At 43.1% G+C, this 21,554-nt stretch overlaps 1 protein-coding gene across 2 annotated transcripts in view; it reads right to left on the reverse strand.

Annotated features, from left to right (window-relative positions):
• The window catches only part of whrna (whirlin a), a 107,899-nt gene that overhangs the window by 20,696 nt on the left and 65,649 nt on the right, over positions 1 to 21,554 (reverse strand). For both annotated transcript variants that reach the window (XM_058617984.1, XM_058617983.1), the window contains exons 4-7: positions 19,072 to 19,280; positions 16,525 to 16,561; positions 4,110 to 4,322; positions 1,886 to 2,107 (exon numbers count right to left, since the gene is read on the reverse strand). In XM_058617984.1, the coding sequence (XP_058473967.1) occupies positions 1,886 to 2,107; positions 4,110 to 4,322; positions 16,525 to 16,561; positions 19,072 to 19,280 (681 nt within the window). The remainder of the gene's footprint in view (positions 1 to 1,885; positions 2,108 to 4,109; positions 4,323 to 16,524; positions 16,562 to 19,071; positions 19,281 to 21,554) is intronic.

The following is a 21,554-nucleotide window of genomic DNA, read 5'->3' on the forward strand; positions in this document are numbered from 1 at the left end:
CAGGTCACAGGACACAGGACACAGGTCATAGGTCACAGGTCATAGGTCACAGGACACAGGACACAGGACACAGGTCACGGAACACATACAGAACACGGTGCTGAACAACAACACGCACATGCCCACTTACAACTAACCACTATTTATGATCAATAATTCTGACCCCACCACTTCAAAAATGTTGAATCAATTTACCATTAACTCTCAAACCAGCAGAGAAATATCAAATACCATAGTGGTCATTTTGACCGTTCATAATTCATTTACATATAATTTCACGTACGATGAAGTTTCTTCGTGTCATTAACGCATGTTTTTCATAAAGAACTGAAGCATTTATTGCAGCATGTTATAAAACACTGTCACTGGTCATGTGCATGTGTTTGTCCTGTAGACGTCCTGTAGTGATGCGTCACCTTTCAGCACCTGTGTGGTGAACAGCGACATGTGCGTCTTTAAACACACGAGGGAGAAGCTCTCTTCTGACAAACAGGCTCATATTTATAATGTTTTAATGACAGAGAATGCAACATTAGTATTTGTAAATAAAGTGAATCATTATTTGTACATTGAGACGAGCGCGTGCACAGGCGTCCGCTGCGTTCGCACGTGGTACGGCACAAATGACCCCTCGCTGTTTGATTTCCACAAACACTACACAGTCTGTGCGCTCATGAACAGTCACGCGTGGTCTTCATGTCACGTATTTGACGCGTAGTTCACCCGTCACGCAGACGCTGCACATGCGTTGTGCTGGCATTAAAGGCCCCTGATAGTGTGTGTGTGTGTGCGTGTGTGTGTGTGTGTGCGTGTGTGTGTCAGCTTCTCTTTGTATCCATGTGTGAGTTTGTGTTAGAAAGTATTCGTCTCTCTCAGAGCAGTGATCCCTACCTCCATCATATCTATCAGCCAGAGCAGTCTCTCCTATGAAGGGGGGGCGACAGTGTGTGTGTGTGTGTGTGGGGGGGGGGGGGGGGTGTGGGGGGTGGGCGTGAGGTGGAGACAAACACAAGCTATCACACATCAGCAGGAAGACTTTTCAATCTCAGCGGGCAGACGTGAAACGTGTCATTGCTCAACCCGACAAAACACACACACACACACGCACACACACACGCACACACAGACGGACACACACACACACAGTGAGTCAGAGCTCCATCCATCAACATTTGTGCATACGTGCTTTGTGCACGTAATGACATCATAAACTCATAAAATAAAGTCAAGTTGGTTACATTTGGTAACAGTTGGTTAGCTCGAGCCCAAACCTGGTCCCGGGTTATGTTTACGTTCAACTGTGCAAATAAGGTCAAATTCACATTTTTGTTGAAATATACAGTATATTAAATTTAATGTTTCTTGTTGCAACATTTAAAATAATGCTAAGATCTGACAACCGTCTCTGGCAGGAAACTGAAGTTTGTAAACCGCTCACTCTCCTGCACCAAACCCCATAGAGAAAATCAGCGTTTTTAGCTCACATGGACACAGGAGCTGCTGGTGCACTGCTGCCTCGTGTGGTCACTTTGTGTCACTGAGGTTCATCTGAACAAAGGATTTCAAACACAGACGTCACTGAATATGACATTTGAACTCACAGACGGAGGCAGCAGTGGATCAACAGCTCCTGTGTCTCTGTGACGTTAAATCGATGATTTCCTCTATGGGCTTTGGTGCGTGAAACAAACAGTTCACAAACAGTTCACAAACCTCAGTTTCCTGTTGGCCTCACTTCACCATGATCGTACGTAGCTCCAGCATTAGCCGCAGGTGAGTAATCACTGATTGTGACTGAGCTAATTACCCACGGTTACTCTCTAAAAGGCAAAAGTCAGGTAAACAGAAGGATGATAATAATAAGAGTGTGATAAAGGGTTGGTACCCGCGCAGAGCTGAGGGTGGTGTTGGTCATGAAGCTGGCTGACGACGAGGTCAGGGTGTCAGGGTAGGACACCATGGACAGGGAGTCCGGCTGCATGGCGGCGGCTCCGGCTTTGCCCTGACGAGCCTTCAGGGCCTGAATCTCCCGCCGCAGCACCATCCCGTCAAAACACTCCAGGTCCTGTGGGGTGACCAGGCCTCGGACCTCGGACAGCAGAGAGAACTGAGGACAAGAGGAGAGGCATGATGAAACAAACAGTCTTGGGTGGGTTTATTTACACAATCCTAAGTCTATGACATCTTAAGAACATGTTCTCTGCTTTCTCTCTCTAAGTTTGTAAACGCCACACCAAACCCCATAGAGAAAATCAGTGATTTTAGCTCACGTGGACACAGGAGCTGCTGGTCTACTGCTGCCTCGTGTGGTCACTTTGTGTCACTTCAGTGAATGGGAACTAAGTATTTCAAACACAGAATTTTACAAAAGAACACATTTGAAATTCCTGATGGAGGCAGCAGTGGATCAACAACTCCTGTGTGCTGTGATGTTAAAATCGATGATTTTCTCTATGGGGTTTGGCGCAGGGAACTAATCGGTTTACAAACCTCTATTTCCTGTTGAAAACTGTTGTCTAATATCAAGAAAACATGCTCTCAGGATGGCGCACACTTGAGCTGGTGTAGGTTTTATTAGCTGAGCCTTTTCTTAAGTGCCTTAAATCAGGTTCTGTTGTCTCCGCCTGAACTATCCCTTTAAAGCATTATTTGAATCCCAGCTCTGTTAAAGCACATGTGCAGTGCAGTGACTCGGCTGAAGCTAAATAACACGTAGATTTGTGAGATAAGACATGAGAGTTGACAATATGGGAGTTTTACGATGTTTCTGAATTGACCGTCTTCACATTTTATGAAGCTCATCAGACTTTTTTCTCTCTCTCTCTCTCTCTCCGTGAAGAACAATTAAACATTTTTTCATAAGTCTGAGCGTGGGTGTTGTATTTATGAGCTGAGATAAATGTGTTCACTCCGGCCTCCGCTCTATTTTATGGTGCATTCTAAGAACAAAGTTGGATTTACTCGTTCGTGCGGCAACGCCGCTTGAATTAACTCTAAATTGCTGCTTTTCCATTTTACAGCTCGAGCACGACTCAACTACTCTAGTCTACTCTTTAGGTTTATCGTTCTATAGAGAGTTCTTTTCATTAGAATCAGTCAAATTTAAAAAGATTTTCAGCTCACGATGGCCGGCTTTCAGCAGTTAATACTCCAGACTGTTAAATATTAGGATTTTAGACATTTCCTTTGCTAAATGATGGAGATTAACACACGTTTTTAAAGGATTTATAAGTTTTTTTAACTTTAATCTACAGTTCAGCATTTTTCACTTTGATTCTCGTGTCACACGTCGCACTCATGACTCTTCAGTGACGACACGTTCTGACCAATCAGTGGGATTTAGAACTTTAAGTATAATTTGGAACTATAAGTATAATTTGGAACTTTGAGTAGATTTTGGAACTTTAAGTATAATTTGAAACTTTAAGTAGATTTTGGAACTATAAGTATAATTTGGAACTTTAAGTAGATTTTGGAACTTTAAGTATAATTTGGAACTATAAGTAAAATTTGGAACTTTAAGTAGATTTTGGAACTTTAAGTATAATCTGGAACTATAAGTAGAATTTGGAACTTTGAGTAGATTTTGGAACTTTAAGTATAATCTGGAACTATAAGTAGAATTTGGAACTTTAAGTAGATTTTGGAACTTTAAGTATAATTTGGAACTATAAGTAGAATTTGGAACTTTGAGTAGATTTTGAAACTATAAGTATAATTTGGAACTTTAAGTAGATTTTGGAACTATAAGTATAATTTGGAACTTTAAGTAGATTTTGGAACTTTAAGTATAATTTGGAACTATAAGTAAAATTTGGAACTTTAAGTAGATTTTGGAACTTTAAGTATAATCTGGAACTATAAGTAGAATTTGGAACTTTGAGTAGATTTTGGAACTTTAAGTATAATCTGGAACTATAAGTAGAATTTGGAACTTTAAGTAGATTTTGGAACTTTAAGTATAATTTGGAACTATAAGTATAATTTGGAACTTTGAGTAGATTTTGGAACTTTAAGTAGAATTTGGAACTATAAGTAGATGATTTAAAGAACTATACAGATGATTGAAAGCAGGGACACAGAGTGTCACAGCTGGATGAAAGCCTCACTTTAGCGTGCGTGTTGAGCAGCTCGAACAGCGCCATGACCAGCTGCTCCGCCCCGATGTGTCCGTCCCGGTATTCCTCCACGTAGTAGCCCATGGTCTGCCGCTCGGCCTCCGTCAGCAGGTGGCGTGCCTTCTCCTCCAGCATGGCCCGTGACTGGTTCACCAGGCTGGACAGAGTCACCTGTGAGCCCGCGACGCCTTTATAAAAGCCCGGCTGAAAAAACAAAGACACAGCACATTTGAAGATTTAGAAACAATCTCATTTCTTATTTTTTAGGGAGATGATGGAGCGAGGTCAGGGAGAGCGGCGGAGGAGCCACTAAAACGGGATTGGATTGCTTTCTTCTATGGAACGGACAAATGAAGACAAAATGAGGAGAAAACACAAGGAGCAGAAAAAAAGGGAAGAAATATTGATTGTGGCGAGCAAGGTTGGAAGAAATGGGATTGTGAGGCTAATGAAGAACAAAAGAGAAGAAAAAAGAGAGGACAGTGGGTTTGACAACGTTCTGTGACGTTTGTGAACAGCTCACTGACACAGGAGCTGCTGGTCCGCTGCTGCCTCGTGTGGTCACTTTGTTTCACTGAGCTCAATCTGAACAAAGAGTTTCAAATGCAGAATTCACAAAAGAACACATTTGAACTTAGTGATGGAGGCAGCAGTGGATCAACAGCTCCTGTGTGCTGTGGTGTTAAAATGGTGGATTTTCTCTATGGGGTTTGGTGCAGCCATTTACAAAGTGACACAAACTCCAGTTTCTAGTCACAAAAGGTTGTCAAACACGTTTTCACTGAGATTTCACTGAGTTTTCACTGAGCGTCCGTGTCTCAAAGCAGGTTATTGCTGCCACCGCACTTCAAAAAAACAACCCTGAAATATCCCTTTTCAAAATGCTAAAAAAGAGACTCAAATTGGGAGTAACCATGGATACAAAAAGTTCTTTTGTTCCTGTTTCTGCTGGACAAGAGACGTCTGTGTAAACTCTGACTGACAATATAATAATATAATACACACACGAGACGACGGAGATTCATTTAGCTGGGAGGGAAATTCACTAAAGTGAGAGGTGGTAAATCAAGGAAGGAGTGATGGATCGAGGAGAGAGAGAGAGAGGGGTGGGGGGGGGGGGGGGGCAATAACCACAGAGACCCCACACTGTAAGAGTGGATCAGAGGGGAAAGTGAAGGAGACAAAGGGAAACGAGCGGGCGGACAGAGACACAGCCAGGTCGTTAAATACAGGACAGCAGAGTGATGTCACTGTGTGTCCTTAAATCATTATCTTCATTCCTTCATTAACACTCTGTGCTGCAGACACGCTGCCCCCTGCTGTTGGATTTTGTCAGTTTTTCACCACACAGTGAGGTATGAACGAGGTATAAATGAGGTATAAATGAGGCATAAATGAGGTAAAACAGGCCAGCTGAACAGAAAGTGTTCACACACTATATATATATATATATATATATATATACATATATATATATATCTTCTTCTTCTTTCTCTCTCCTGTGTGCAGACTGTGAGCTTCCTGTCAATCACACAAACTCCACTCTGACACTTGAGAAAGTGGTGAGCTGTCAATAACACTTCCACGCTCCATATCTGCTCTCATTCTCCCCTCACCACTGCCTCCTCCTCCTCCTCCTCTTTTCTTTTCTTCTGTTATCTGCTCACTAGCATGTGGTGTTTTTTCCTTAATGAACTCTTTTATTATCAAAGAGCAAACTTCAAAGCTGCAGCTGCAGGATGTGAGTCTGTCAGCTTTAAGTACGAGACACAAACTCTTCACCTCGACTCGCTCTCGTCGCCGTCACCTCATCCTCATTGTCACACTCGTTTGTGTGTGTGTGTGTAAGTCAAACTCATTATCACATCACTGCAAAAACAAGTGCAGTGAATGGAGACGAGGAAACAGATAACCAGAGTTTCCTGATTTTTCCATCTAACGCAAAGTTGCGCAGATTTAATTCTGCTCAGCTTTGACTATTTTACGCAGATTTCGTTTCAGATGCGTGAGAGAGATGAAGAAGAAGAAGAATCCAGGAAGATTAGGATGGATGGATAAAAGACTTTGAAATGTGATTTAAGAGACTGAGATGAGACGAGAAAGCAGTTGTGTGGAGAAGTTTGGACGATGGAGGACAGCATTACTTCAGCTTTTATCAGCCTGTCAGAAATTAGGATTAGAAGAAGGACGATATTTTCTATCTGCTCTGTAAAAGTGGCTTTTTATTTCATGTCTATGTGTGAATGAATGGGCGTTTCCACGGCAACATAACTTTACAGATTAAAAAAATAACTTGTTTGTTAATACACTGCACAAAAGTTATTATTCTATATATCTATATCATAATGTAATACATATCATACTATAAAACTTGATACAACATTTGTCCTTTCACCACAACCTGTCTTGGCAGACGCTGCACATCTTTGAGTCTGGTTTAGTGTTAGGTTTTCTCTTCTCACTATAACATTTTAAAAGGTTTCTGTCTTACTATGTACAGTTCAGTCCAAAAACATGCAGATTAGATAAATTGGACATTCTAAATAGACCGTAGATTTGAATGTAAGCATGAATGATTGACTGGTGACCTGTCCAGGGTGTGACCCCGCCCTTCACCCTGTGTCAGCTGGGATTGGCTCCCGGCCTCCATGTGATCCTCACGTGGAAGATACAGTGGTAGAAATATGCTTTATTATAGTTTTATAGTATCAGGAGTAAATTATCGCAGCTCCAGCGATGGTTTCAAAGTTCTGGTTTTTCAAATTTGTGAATGCAGTTATAGCAGCAGCAGTTACAGCAGCAGCAGTAGCAGCAGTTACAGCAACAGCAGCAGTTACAGCAGCAGCAGCAGCAGTAACAGCAGCAGTAACAGCAGCAGCAGCAGTAACAGCAGTTACAGCAGCAGCAGCAGCAGCAGTAACAGCAGCAGCAGCAGCAGCAGTAACAGCAGCAGTAACAGCAGCAGCAGCAGTAACAGCAGTTACAGCAGCAGCAGCAGCAGCAGTAACAGCAGCAGCAGCAGCAGCAGTAACAGCAGTTACAGCAGCAGTAACAGCAGTTACAGCAGCAGCAGCAGCAGCAGTAACAGCAGCAGCAGCAGCAGCAGCAGCAGCAGTAACAGCAGTTACAGCAGCAGTAACAGCAGCAGAAGTAACAGTAGCAGCAGCAGCAGCAGCAGTTACATCAGCAGCAGTAACAGCAGCAGCAGCAGTTACATCAGCAGCAGCAGCGTCAGCAGCAGTAACAGCAGCAGCAGCAGCAGCAGCAGTAACAGCAGTTACAGCAGCAGTAACAGCAGCAGAAGTAACAGTAGCAGCAGCAGCAGTTACATCAGCAGCAGTAACAGCAGCAGCAGCAGTTACATCAGCAGCAGCAGCGTCAGCAGCAGCAGCTTCTCTGACTGACTGTCCCAGAACGAGCAGAGCCACCAACTGTTAAGTGTCCAAGGTGAACTGTGCTGCGACCCGTCCTGAATCTTAATCACCTCACGGTGTTTTAACACGAGAATCTTCTCCAGTGTCTCAAGGACGACGTGGAGTGAAAGGAAAAGCACATCACGACGCTGTCCCTCACTGTCCCTCATGCCTGTCCCTCACTGTCACATCAGAATTTCAGAGGACAGATGGACACTCGAGGGCGAGGTAACGACGTCGGACGTCAGTCAACAGGAATGGAACACACACGTTCTCCTGCTGCTCCACAGAGAGGACACTGAGGAGACGCCGCTCCAGAGCTAGGACCCCGTCCATCTCTGAGGTCGTTCTCTGGCCCGTGTGTCCGAGTTTATCAAAAAGCTAAAAAGATAAGCGGCTACCGTAGCTCCCGAACAAAAACCGCAGTGAGTGCCATCGACACGCAGTCGATAGAGGGCGAGTCAGATAAAGCCAGATCAAAAACTGGCAGCGCTGCGACTTGTTAATGTCGCAGGGTTTTATCTCTGACACAGCTCCACTTCATTTAACAAAGCAAATAAAAAAGCTGAAATAAACTTTCAGTGGCATTTTCTTGATTAACCTCTGGAACACGAGGGTCACGCTGTGCAGCACATGGACACTTGTGATGTTCTCAAATATCAAATATTTGCACAAATGTGTTGTTCTTGTGTTTTTGCTCGATCATTTCCATGGTGTTTGCGTCCGGACTCCGGAGGCCGTGCTGCAGTGGACCAGCCTCTTCAGACACACGGCCGGTTCAGACTTTCTTTGTGTACTTTCTTGTTAAAGTGACGTCTCCCTTGTTTTCTCACGTCCCGGCACTTAAGCTGTGTTTGCAGAGCAGTTTTTGTGTCACACGTGGACTCTGGGACAGATCTGGATCGAATTTTAAAAAAGGTCCGGATCAGGTCACACGAGGTGGTGGACACTTCTTCTTGCCGTGTCCCAGAGCTTCACTCTGACATTATCCAGAACTTTCACTTGGGGAAACTTTTTTCGGAGAAGTGCCAGAAAAAGTCTGGAGCTACTTTTGCAGCCTAAAAGAAAGAAGCAGCATAAAAACAGCAAAGATGAAGAAGAAACAAGTCTTTTTCTGCGTTCTTTCATCGAGAACCTCCTGATTGTGGTCAACCTCAAACACAGATCTGGATATCTGTGATATTATGAGTTTTGGCTTGGTTTACTTCCTGTATTTTGTCCCCAAACTCTTCCTCTTCGTCTGTCCTTCACCTTTGTTTCTTCTGATGAGTTTCACCTTTATCTTCGAGCATCACCCAAGTCTTGTTCCGTCCCCTGGTGCATCAGTTTCCCTGCTCCCCGTGTTTCCATGTCAGTTTGTCTCGTAACCCTTTTGCCCTCGCGATCTTTGGATTTCTTTTTTGACTTCACTTCAGTGCCAGGAAGTTTCTCCTCGTCAGAGACTCGTGTGCTGAGGAACAGGGAGGAAGTAGCGCAGCGTTACGGATGTCAGCCGCTGTAAAGCAGCCGGTATGTCACCTCCTCATTTGGAACACTTGTTATTAAAAGTTACTATTATGAGACAAACCTGTGCTCCATTAGGTTCAGAAATAAGAGTCTTGGATAAAAATAACCATAAAAAGAAATAAGTGCTGAAGTCGTTGAGTCAGATCTCATCACTTGTTTGATGATGAGGTTCAGCCCCAGAGTCTCGTTCTGCACACGACACACACAAATGAAACGGAGAGACTTCTTATCGCAGTATAGGACAGATAATCCGCTTCTTATCACTATCTCGAAAACCTCTCTATGCTTTATCTCTCTCTCTCTCTCTCTCTCTCTGTCTGTGTGTGTGTGTGTGTGTGTGTGTGTGTGGAGGACAGATGGGTTTTTTTGTGGACTTTATCAGGTGGAACAATGATTACTGTAATAACTAAGAGCTGAGCTTCATCTGCTTATGTTTTTCATGTTTCTCTCCCTCTCAAGGAGTCTCCACAGCAGATGGCACTAAGAGTACACTAGAGAGTACAAGAGTACAGTAGGATGTGAGCGTCCAGTCAACAGTGAGAAATGGGTAGTCCAGCTCTTGATCTGGTGTTGACTCCAACCAAGTTATCTGCTTAATTCAGGCATCTGGTTAGGACGCTTCCTGGACGCCGTTTCAGGCATGTCCTTCAGAAAGGAGACCCTGGGCCTGACCCATGCTGGAGAGATTATATCAGCTGGGCTGGGAACGCCTTGGAATCCCCCCCCCCCCCCCCAGAGGAGCTGGTAGAAGTGCCGGGGAGAGGGCTGCCCAGGCCAAGGCTTCCAAGGCTTCCTTGCTATGAATTTATCCTTGTTTTAAAGAGATTACCTGGTGGTTACTCTGCATCTGAACTAGTTTCTTTATAGCATCAGCAGCAGGTTGACAGACAACAGAATCGGGCCTAGGATAGAACCTTGAGGAACGCCACAGGATAAAAATCCCATCTAGTAATGGTGAAGTAAGTTATGTCAGTGCCACCAACAACAACAAAAGATTTTTACAGCCCAGATTTGGCCCACTTTCCTCACTTTCATCATTTTCATTTGGCCAACAAACCAAATGGGATGAATGATTTGGCCGTGCGACTCCACATATTTGCCAAAAAGACCCACATTTGTTTAAGGATAATCGGGTCACATTTGAAAGCTAGTCGTGCCACATCATTGCCATGTGCCAGTATCTTGATCCTCATGTTTGGTCAAAATGGGCAAAATGGGTTGTGGTCAAAACTGGGGCCGCACGGTTGGTGTAGTGGTAAGCACTCTTTAGCCTTCGCAGCAAGAAGACCCGGTGTCATGACCTGGGTCCCTCATGTGGAGGATAAAGCGGTAGAAGATGGATGATCACAGGTGTCAACAGCAGCACTAGAGGCTAACTTGCTAAAGTGCTGCTCAACACTTGAAGAAGTGCCGTAGTTCCGACAGATAAAAGTGTCGACACATTCCTGCTTCTCTTGATCCACTCATGAAGAACTTTCCTAATGTCACGTACAGTATTGAAATTTTGACACGCGATGGAATTGGACCCAAAAACGTCCTCCCCGTTGCACTCTTGCTCGGCTCAGTCGACCAAACGCCCGACCTGAAAATGTTTAAAATCTGTTCCTCTGCAGTTTAAGTCAGTAGCTTCATGAAATCCATAAACATGCTGACTAAAGCACACACTGTACCAGACAGGAGGGTGGAATGAAACTTCATGTGCCCGCTGGAGGATAGTGTTCCGTTACCATGGAGACTACCGAAAACCTTTCGCGACCCTTTCAGTTGGGTTGAGCAGCAGAGAATAAATGGAGCTTGAGATCCAGTGGGATCAGAATATCACCGGTTCTGGATTCCAGCGCTAACTAAATGATGCACAAATAACAGCATAAAGAAAAGATTTCTCTGCAGTGTCGCGCTCCAGTAAATAATCCGATGTTTTTACATTTCAGAGTTTTAATCATCTCACTCAAAACAGTGGATTTTACATTAAAGCCTATTTTCCAGCACCGAGAATCCAGCACAGCAAATCATTAGCTGCTGTTTGTTTTGTTGCTCTGAATGAATCATAAGTCCTGGATATCCGCGGGCAGGCGGCCAAAAACTGTCTTTGCTGCTGCTGCTGCTGCTGCTCAGAGAACTACGCTTGCCAGCTTTGCACGCCATCATCTCCCAAAGTTAAAAGCTTTATATCGATGATAAATGTGGAAACATTCAGGGGTTCAGCTCAGAGCTTGTAATTCTAACCACCTGCTGTTCTTATTTTATCTTTAAACGCCTTCAGGTTTCAGCGAGAACATTTCAAACGTCTCAGTTTTTTACAGTACGTGTGCACTTTTGCAAAATTTACGTTGTCATGTGGTCGTGTTTTTTTTCCCCTCCAAAGGTTTCCGCTGTCCACGAGATGTTTACCGACTGCCGAGGGAAACTGGAAACAGCTGCAGGCGGCGATAAACAAATTGTGTTTGCAATAACAGCAATATTTACCCTTGTTACTCAGCTCTAATACATTTAGTTGTCTCTGAAGCGACGTCTGCTTTGTAGCATATGTGGAAGTGAACGGGGTCAGAGTGAAATTAACGATTGGGAATCGCTCTGTGACCTATTCTTAATTAATTAGCTTAGTGGTCGGATTTGGCCTTTGTGCTGGACGGAGGGAGGACAGTGTGTGTGTGTGTGTGTGTGTGTGTGTGTGTGTGTGTGTGTGGGGCGTGGAAGCAGAAATTATGAGACGAGCACAAAGCTGTTTGCTTGTTTAAACAGTGGCTGGCAAATCACTCTATGAAGGATTCATATATATGCCGACGACATGATTTAGTCGCTGTGTGAGGTTTGCTGTGTGAAACAGAGGATCTGTGTGAATTATCTCCTCCTCCTCCTCCTCCTCCTGCCGAGCCATTCAGTCCTGCTGCTGCTACACATCTTTCAAACCTAAAGCCTCTCTCTCCCTCTCTCTCTCTCTCTCCCTCTCTCTCCCACACAGCTGGATTTTTCAGCTGTGTGTACTTTTGTTGTTGAGCTTGTACACTTTGAGGTTTAATTTCCGACATCTTTTTTTTTTCGAGAGCACAACTGTGTCACAGTTTTTTATTGTAATATTAGTTTTAGCCACTCAACTAAAAGGCTCAACTCATACTGTAACCGTGGTATAATTACGTGTGCACTGCAGTGCGCGTCGCATATCATGGACCCTGGTATACTCACGCGTCAGGGGCCTGTACTACACCATCGGGTGGCGGTAGAAGTCTGGACGCATTCCTACCAAAGAAGAAGAGAGCGATGCTACAGCTCCCTCGGACACGTCTGGTTTGAGCGGCTCACATCGGGCAGGTGAGTCAGGACGTCAGCCAGATTGAGGGTCGGATGACTCTCCTTGGCGACGACTTCTTCTGTTGTCTAAATGTTTTTTCTGCTTGGTGAGCAGCGCTTATACTCCACCTACTGGTGGGGCGGGAGTTCACTTCGCGCAGCACCCAACAAGCTCTTTGCACACGGTTCCAAAATCTGGACGTTGATGACACAATTCATGTCAGGCGCAGGTGCGTCTGCACGTGGTGTGTGCAGAAGTGTACCACTGCCCATAGTTTTCGGTCCTATACTTTGTCATTAAGGTCGTTTTCACACCTGATAGTCTCTGCCAGACTTGGTACGACATTCAGTCAGTCTGAGTTTGCTTTCACACTTTAGTGAAATGAAGAATTACTGAAGAAGAAAACGAGACAAACAACGAACAAGAAAACTCGCTCGACAACTTCTGTTTCCTCCACATAAGAGCAAAAACATGGAGCTGCATCAAATTGTTTTATGCTGTTTATAACGCTGCAATGATGGGCTGAGCCATTTCTCCCAGCTATCGTTCTACACGCACGTATATTTTGGTTGTGTTTACCCACAATGCCCTGCGTTGTAACGAGCTTAAAAAATGTGGCTAGCTTGAAGCGAACCGAGACCTACGAACCCAGACTTTCCAAGAAAATGAACGAGGGTTCGATTAAGAAGGCGCTGGTGTGAATGCAGCCTAAACGGCATTAGAGGTTTCTGTAAACCGCTCACTCTCCCACACCAAAGTCCATTGAGAAAAACAGCCATTTACGCCTGGTGCGGACACTGCAGGTCTTCTGCTGCCTCGTTTGCTAAGTTTGTGTCACTTCGATAAATTGGGCAGTGATTTATCCTGCAGACGCCAACTCTATTCTTTACAGGCTCAGGCCACAGTCCCAACGTCTCGACTGTTGCCATGTGTCCCCGCTCACAGTTCATCACAAAGAGCTGGACTTGCATTATTTATCGGCACACACTAGATAAGAGACTGGATTGTGTGTGTGTGTGTGTGTGTGTGTGTGTGTGTGTGGGGGGGGGGGGGGGGGGCAGTGTCCAGTAAATCCCTGGAGAGGATGAAGTGGTCATAAATTGTCCAGGCTGAATAGTGGAGGCTGTTGCAGAGCAGAGCTGTGTTTCCACACACACACACACACACGAGCCAGGAGACACACACAGATCACATTATTATTCATGCTGCGGAAGACGCACCAATAACAAAGTACTTTTATGACATAAAGACCGGAAAAATGAAAGCATCTTCCAGATGCTCTCCAAAGATATTTTGTCTTTGACGGCCGGCGGACGAAGAGCAGTGACTTTCACGGCTGAGTTACGACTGGAGTCGTGTCGTGTCCACCTCTGATAACAACAAACACAAAGTCCTCGTCGCGGGCGTCAGGTGGAAAAACTACTTACTACTTACTTACTTACTGACTACTAAAACCAGACTAATATTTTGAAATTGCATGTTATTTATGTGCGGTCGTGTTGGCTGTAGCTCAACATCCTGTATGTCTCTGTCACAGAATACTATTAACTTTGTCAGTGAAAAGTGTGAAATCTTGAAATTTAAGGTTCAAATGATTCAGCGAATGACAGATTTCTTCTTTTTTTTTTACTGCATTCTGTGGAAAGCGTCACTACTTTTCTTGACAGAAGTGAAAACAGCTTTGTCTGCAGTGTTTTTGCAGTCGTTCTGCCCTCAAGTCCTGACCCACTTTTGAGTGCAGTAACCGCTATACAAAAAAAAAAAAAATGTTGTTCTGTGTTTGAACGGCCACTTTTTCATTTTTACATGGAACATAAACATAAATATTGATATAATGACACATTTCGACCAATATCTCTTGAATTTCTTATCCAAACAATGTCAAAGTCTACTCACACACACACACACTGGTGTCCTCACTAAGTTTGTTTCAAGCCTGTCAAACAAACTGTTGGACATTTATGACGAAGAGTCTTTGGAGCTAACAGTCTGTGTTTATTCTCATTTAGCTAATATTGTGTTTCAATTTGGCTCGGAAAGTTTCAGACATGGGTTAGTTAATGTTAGCATTATATCAAGCTAATCTAGTCCATTTAATAATCAAATGATGTGATATTTCATACATAATACACCTTAACTATATTTGGTTGGTTTCATGTTAGCATTATAGCAAGGTTTGCTACCTAGCAAGCTAATCTAGTCCTTTATAATCAAATGATGTGGTATTTCACACTTAAAAACAGATTATCTATATTTGGTTGGTTTCATGTTAGCATTATAGCAAGGTTCGCTAACAAGTAAACTAATCTTATCCCTAATCTAGTATAGAAGTTAACATCTGACTAAAATCAGGGAAATTAGGACCAATAAAGTTTAACGACACTGGGCTAGGTTTCGGTTTAGGTTCAGCGTCAGACACGAGAAACATAATATCTATGTGGTTTGCGTTGGTTAGCGCTCTTTCAGACTGCAAACTGTGAATCTATCAACAAAATCACATGGTTTGGTGACAAATTCTTCTAATATTTGTTGATTACGCTCGCAAAATTCTGCTGAGAACGTGCAAAAAAAATCATTTTTGGCATTTACGCCGTTTTATTTCATGCCAGTCAAACGGTTTCCATCACAGATGTGAACTTCACTTGTTACTGTTACCCAAACTTAAGCAGGAGTTCGAAGACTCTGATAAATGACTCATCTTTATCAGATTGGAACACAGACATACTGTATGTTGGTTTGGTGGGTTAGATAGAAATGGAACGCGGCCAAATACGGTGAATCTGATTGATGCTGGCTTTTTTTTCTTTTCTTTTTTCTTTGGAGCTCCAGATTAGACAGAAGTGGCTCTGACACCATCCATCTTAAGTCTCTGTGTGTGAAAAGGGCACCTTTGACAAAAAAGGGCAGTAATCACAGACACCACCGCGCACACCAACGCTTATGCTAAACTACGCCGATAAATTCAAATTCAAATCCTCTTTGGTCCCCGGTGCGGAGCAAACGTGATTCCCTTTGGTCTCAAAATACCTCCCACCTTCATCTGTATTCACTCTCTTACATTACACATGACACGCCGCCCCCACCCTCAGTCAGACTACGACTGTCAGACTGAGTATCAGTAATGAAGCTCTTCCTCCTCCTCCTCCTCATTCCTCCAGCCTGACCTGCTCCTCTCCTGCATTTTCAAAGTCACTGTCAAAGTCAGCCGTGAAGACAATGAAGGTAAACAGTGATGACAGTTGGAGTCTGGATGAGCCGCTGGGTTGTGTTTGGAAACGCTGCATGAACCCAAGTCACTCAAAAACCTTCTGGATTATTTGGTTGTATGAGACACACGTCCACTGTGTGGACACAACAGTTGTTGTGTCCACACAGTGGACGCTTCAGCAGACCCAGACATTTTGGAAGCTTCCAAATTTGTGGCAACAGTTTTGAGGAAGGTTCTTTTTACGGTGGCCTGGAAAACACGTTTGTATGGGCTGAAATATGCGCCACAGAAACTGGATTTCAATCATTTTTATTTGAATTTCAATTGCTAAACTTGAATAATTGCATTTATATTTGAATGTGTTTTGTTTAATTTGAAACACTGCATTGGAAAAATTCTATATATTTTAAAATTCAGTTCTCAAAAATCAATTTCAATTTACTGTGACAGACATCGGGGTTCTAGTAAAGGAAGAGCAATCGAGTGCAGATACGGCACAGTTTGGTGCTGATTGGCTGCAGAGGAGACCTGTGTATCTGCGCTCTTCCTTCCTTTAAACAATATAAATTCAAATATAAAAGATTCAGTTTGTGGTGGCACATAATTTAGCTCATACGTTTGAGACAGATTCACATTTTTGACAACGACCAGACAGAAGATTATATCCCAGGACAGAAGATTACATCCCAGGACAGAAGATTATATCCGAGCACAAAAGATTATATCCCAGGACAGAAGATTACATCCCAGCACAGAAGATTATATCCCAGCACAGAAGATTATATCCCAGCACAGAAGATTATATCCCAGGACAGAAGATTATATCCCAGCACAGAAGATTATATCCCAGGACACAAGATTATATCCCAGGACAGAAGATTATATCCCAGGACAGAAGATTATATCCCAGGGCAGAAGATTATATCCCAGCACAAAAGATTATATCCCAGGACAGAAGATTATATCCCAGAATAAAACAATGAATCTCACCTTTCCTGCTGCAGACGCTCCTTGTTCTTCTGGGAAGCTGCAGAAACACAGAAGAAAACACGGAAATGTAAAATAAAACGTAAGATTTGCCGTGATTTGCTGTGTTTACAGCTCATTAATAGTACGTTTCTTTATTTTATGACCTGTGTTTGACCTGTGACATCACAGAAATGTCACCGGCTACTGTAAGACACACAGAATCTTTCATATTTGAGTGTTTCTTTGAGTGAACAAAGGTTCTGTAACATCTCGACAGACATCGTTTCATCTCTTTCAAATGTAATCCTCTGTAATCACATGCTCATAAACGCAGCGTGGCACACGTTCACAGATTGTTTCTGTCCGGATCTTTGCTTTTGTCTTTTCATGACGCGGCAGAAACTAAACTGCTGGAATTTTTACAAGAAAATGTGAAATTTCATCTTCTTCTTCTTCTTCTTCTTCTTCTTCTTCTTCTTCTTCTTCTTCTTCTTCTTCTTGTTCTTCCAGAAGAGAGAGAGCGAGAGGCGTTTTAATGAAATGAAGGCGCGGACATTGAAATGCAGGCCACGGACTTTTACTCTAAATACACCACAGAGGCTTCAAATATGTGTCAGTGCTACAGTTTATGTGACTTTACCCTCGGAAAAAAACTAATGAGGTCTCAACAGACGACTAAGAACACTGCTGCTGCCTTCAGGGAGCAGAGGAATGATGAAGAATTCAAGTATGGAATTAAAAGTTAATCACAATTTTAAAAAAAAAAAAGGAAAAAAAAAGAGCCGCTCTTCCACCTGCGACGGCCCGGTAAACTCTGCGTGATTCAGTCCACTCGCTTGACTCTGGAGAAGAACTCTGGAAGTCTGTGACATTTCTTTGGCTGAACTTTGCTGAGTCATGATATTAAAAGTGAACGTGTGGCGTAAGTGAGAGAGAAGAAAAATGACACCATGCAAATGTATATGGATCGCCGACACGAGGCTCGCTCTCAGGATAATGCTGATGTTTTGGCCCCAGGGGCGGAGTTTGAACAGAGGAATCTTCATCAATCAAATCTGACGCAGAGAAGAGTTTTAATTTACACGACAACATTCTGAAGAATCCCTGACACTGAGGTTTTAACCCTCAGTGTTCACGTGGCACACATCAGTTATGGTTGGTAAGTTATATACATTTAATATTGCGTTATTTTCTTCACAAAAACGAGCCAAGAGAACTTTGAACAGTGACGTTTTTCCAAATCTCACAAATTCAATCTGATTTCAAAGAATTTTGGTTTGTTTGTTTATAGAGTTGGTGAAAATGTTGCTGAAGAAAAGGACATGAGACACATTATTATAACCTCTGTATATACGTTTTAACATAATAAAGGTTTAAGTTATTCAACAAATGACAGATTTGAGTGTTTTTTTGCATACGCACGCAGCGGCGCAGTGGCTACAACTGTTGCCTCACAGAGTGAAGGTCACCAGTTTGAATCCAAATTGCGACGCAACCTCCCGCACACATCAAACGCCACGTGAAGAAATGAATAAATGAATAAATCACGCACGCACACAGCTGCAGGGAATTTGTTGGAAAATGGACTTGATCAGCCTTTATCCACACTGTTTCTTTTTCAACAAACACGCTGCAGTACATATGCCAGGCCTGTGTGTGGTGCTGTAACACTGGCACACAGGAGAAGAAGACGTGGAGCATGAACATACAGTAAAGTTTGTGTAGAGGACAGAAAAGATGACGCCATTGTTTCCGTATTCACTGTATTTTAACGCACACACACACACATGCACACGCACACACACACACGCACGCGCACACACACACAGCATCTGTCTCAGCTCTGACTCTAACATGACTCAGCAGATTTTACCTGCACATGAGGGCATTTACATTCACATGCGGGTCACTCAGGTCACTCAGGTGTCCTCGCTGAGACAGATGTCCACTCACTGTGCTTTAAAGAAACTGCCGAGTCATCTTTAGAGCAGAGGACGACGTACAGTAATTCTGCAGAATTCTCGTCATTATCGCCCTGAAGTCTGGTTTTCCGCTCCGTTGCTCTCAAATCTGAGACTCGACTCTTGTGCCAGATTTCATTATTGCAGCCTCGTCTCACACAAAACAGGAAACTCTCTCTCTGCTTTTATAAACCACAGGAAATGTTGTACTCGTATATATATAATAACAATCTTATATAGTGAATGTGACGTTTGGTAAACTGTAATTTAAAAACGTATTATTGTACTTCTCCTTTGTGAACCTTGTTAGAAAATGTTCAGATGTACTGTGAGGCAACAATTCTAGCCACTGTGCCACTGTGTGTATATGCAAAAAAACACTTTATTTAACCCTTTAACAGCGAGCGTATCGCAGACGACACGTTTACAGTACTTTAACATATCATGTTGATGTGAGCGTATGTGTTTTAAATTTGGTACAGGAACGTATTTACGTTTGTGACGTTACGAGGAAACGCTGGTGTTTTTATGCAGATGATGTGACGATGCTAAAAGGCAAAAAACACAGTTTTCCACAGTAACACCCCCTCGGCGGTGAAAAACTCACCCCTCCACGCTGCTGTTGGCCGAGCTCTCGGCGATCTGCGAGCTGGCGATCCACTTGGTCTCGCCGACCACCGTCCTGGCGTGCGGCACCCGCCCCACGTCCTTCACCGTCATCATCAGGTGCCGCGACGACTTCAGCACGCGGACGGCGTCGTCGTGCGGCACGCTCAGGAAGCTGCAGCCGTTCACCTCCAGGATCTGGTCGCCCACCTGCGCGGGGGGGAGGGAACAACAGACAGGCGTGGTGGGAGGGGCTGAGCAAGACGGCGAGGGCGGGGCGGGCAGAGCCTGTCATGTGACGCATGCATGCGACGGGGATCAACACGGAGCGGATCACGGGGCAGAGAAGTGGTGTCACAGATGAAATGTGTGCAGGAATAATTACACAGAGATTAAAGTGAGCGACAGGTTCAGGAGCAGAGCTGTTGAATTACGTGATTTATGAGTCATTTCTCATTCTATCAGGAGACTGAAGCACAGAATAATGACTTTATCCACACAGTGAACGCACCCCCGCGACGAGGTCACGTCCCCGGGGCTGAGCGGAGCAGAGAAACCTCGTGAAGCTAAAGCACCGTCTGGATCTTTCATCTGTGTGACACAGAGACGCAGTCATAACAGTAAATTAACATCACTGGTGATTATTGAAATCCTTTTTTGTGTTTCTAAATGATATTTTTAATGCTAAAATATAATAATTATTGTTTCCCATGAATTTTGAAATCTACTGTTTTACAAAACAATGTGTTTTTTACTGTTCAAATTTCAAATTTAACACAAAATCTGGTGTTCATGTGCAACCGCAGTGTTTTTTCACAATGAAACTTTTTTTTTCTTTTTTTTAAATTGCAGTAAATTGTAACTGAATATTGAAAGTTATTCTGGTAAAAAAAAAAAGAAGGATTAGCTTTCAAATAAAAAGGATGGGTCGTGGTTCACTGCTTTGTTCCGAATTTATGAGAGATCACTGTTTTTCATAAAATCATGAAAAGCCTCAGAGACACTGGTGTGTTCCTACGCAGATGATGTTACGATGCTAAAGAACAAAAAAACAACCTGTGTATTCCCGAAACCTACCAGGTTAATCCTAATCCTGTTCATCACCAGGAAATGGTCATGATCCACCCTCACATCCTCACTTGTGAACGTGAACGTATGCGTTTGGTACAGAACGTTTGTGGTTTGCAGAAAACGTACAATGGCAACATTTGATTGTGGGTTTGATCTTGAAATTAGCATTTTCATTTTAGCAGATCTAAATAACTGCCAGATATTGAAAGTTATTCTGGTAAAATGGGCAAAAGCACTTAACTCACAGGACATTCACTGACCCTTTTATGGTCAAAATAAGCTTAGGTGTAAAAGGGTTAACCACCTCTACGCCGATTAATCACCACAATATGTGATAAAAGATCTATTAATTATGACACAAATGCAGCGCCAACAATCCCACCTTTGTTGGAGAAAATGTTACGACACATTAAAAGGTAAAGAAAATGAATATTCACTTTAACGGCCGACCTTAAATCACTTCATACCCTGAAGAGAAAACGGCACATAAACGCTGATGTCATGAATTCATTTGTGTGGCATTTAAAGAGTTGATGTACGGTCGAGCGTTTTTAGAAAAAGACCCTAAATGTCACGTCATCATCGTGATGATGGCGCTCGTGTCTCTGCTCCCTCTCGGCAGTTTGCAAACATTTTCTTGGGAGTTTTCCAAAGACTGGACACCAGGCCGGTCACCTGCATCAGCTCCACACGCCGCTCAGAGGCCATCAAAGCAGCCAAGGACACAATATCAAAGCTGAATTTACAATCAATCAACGCTAACAAGGCCCGCTCACACACTTTGTCATCAGAGATGACAGATTACAAGCTGTTTGTTCCAGCTGCTTGTGAAATAAAACGGCACAAAAAGCAGAGTCGATTTATTCTGCTTCGTATGGATTTTGTTGCGGTGCGCGAGGAAAACCTGGAAGCTGCAGTTCAGCGTTTCCCGGGGAAACTTTGACACGAGGTTGTGGAGTGAACGCTAATGAAAAAGACACAAACACTCGTGTCCTTTTTCCTGTCGCCGTCACTTCTGATGAAATCAAACGTGTGCTTTGAAATTCACTTTGAACCACGTGGAGCGCTGTGAACGTTCAGCTGTATATTTTGACATTTTAGCAATTTATTTTTCCTCTTGAATAAATATTTTATACATTCTACATAACTCTGTAAAATGTTACTCTGTGAAAAATACTGGCTAATTTGTTCCCCAAAGACTGCTGTAGAAATATTATATATTCATATTTTTTTCCACTTTAAATGAGCCAGGACAGATATTGGACATAAATGGCAAAAAAAACATCTGGTGGACAAATATAAAAATTCAAAATTTAATGCTAGTAGTCCAACATGTAATCTTAACGTAAGGTAATGAATTGGTTTATGCTAAGATAGATGTGGTATCAAAAAAGTTGTATTTTCAATGGTTTT

The sequence above is a fragment of the Solea solea genome, chromosome 19 (genome assembly GCF_958295425.1).
Source record: "Solea solea chromosome 19, fSolSol10.1, whole genome shotgun sequence".
NCBI lineage: Eukaryota > Metazoa > Chordata > Actinopteri > Pleuronectiformes > Soleidae > Solea > Solea solea.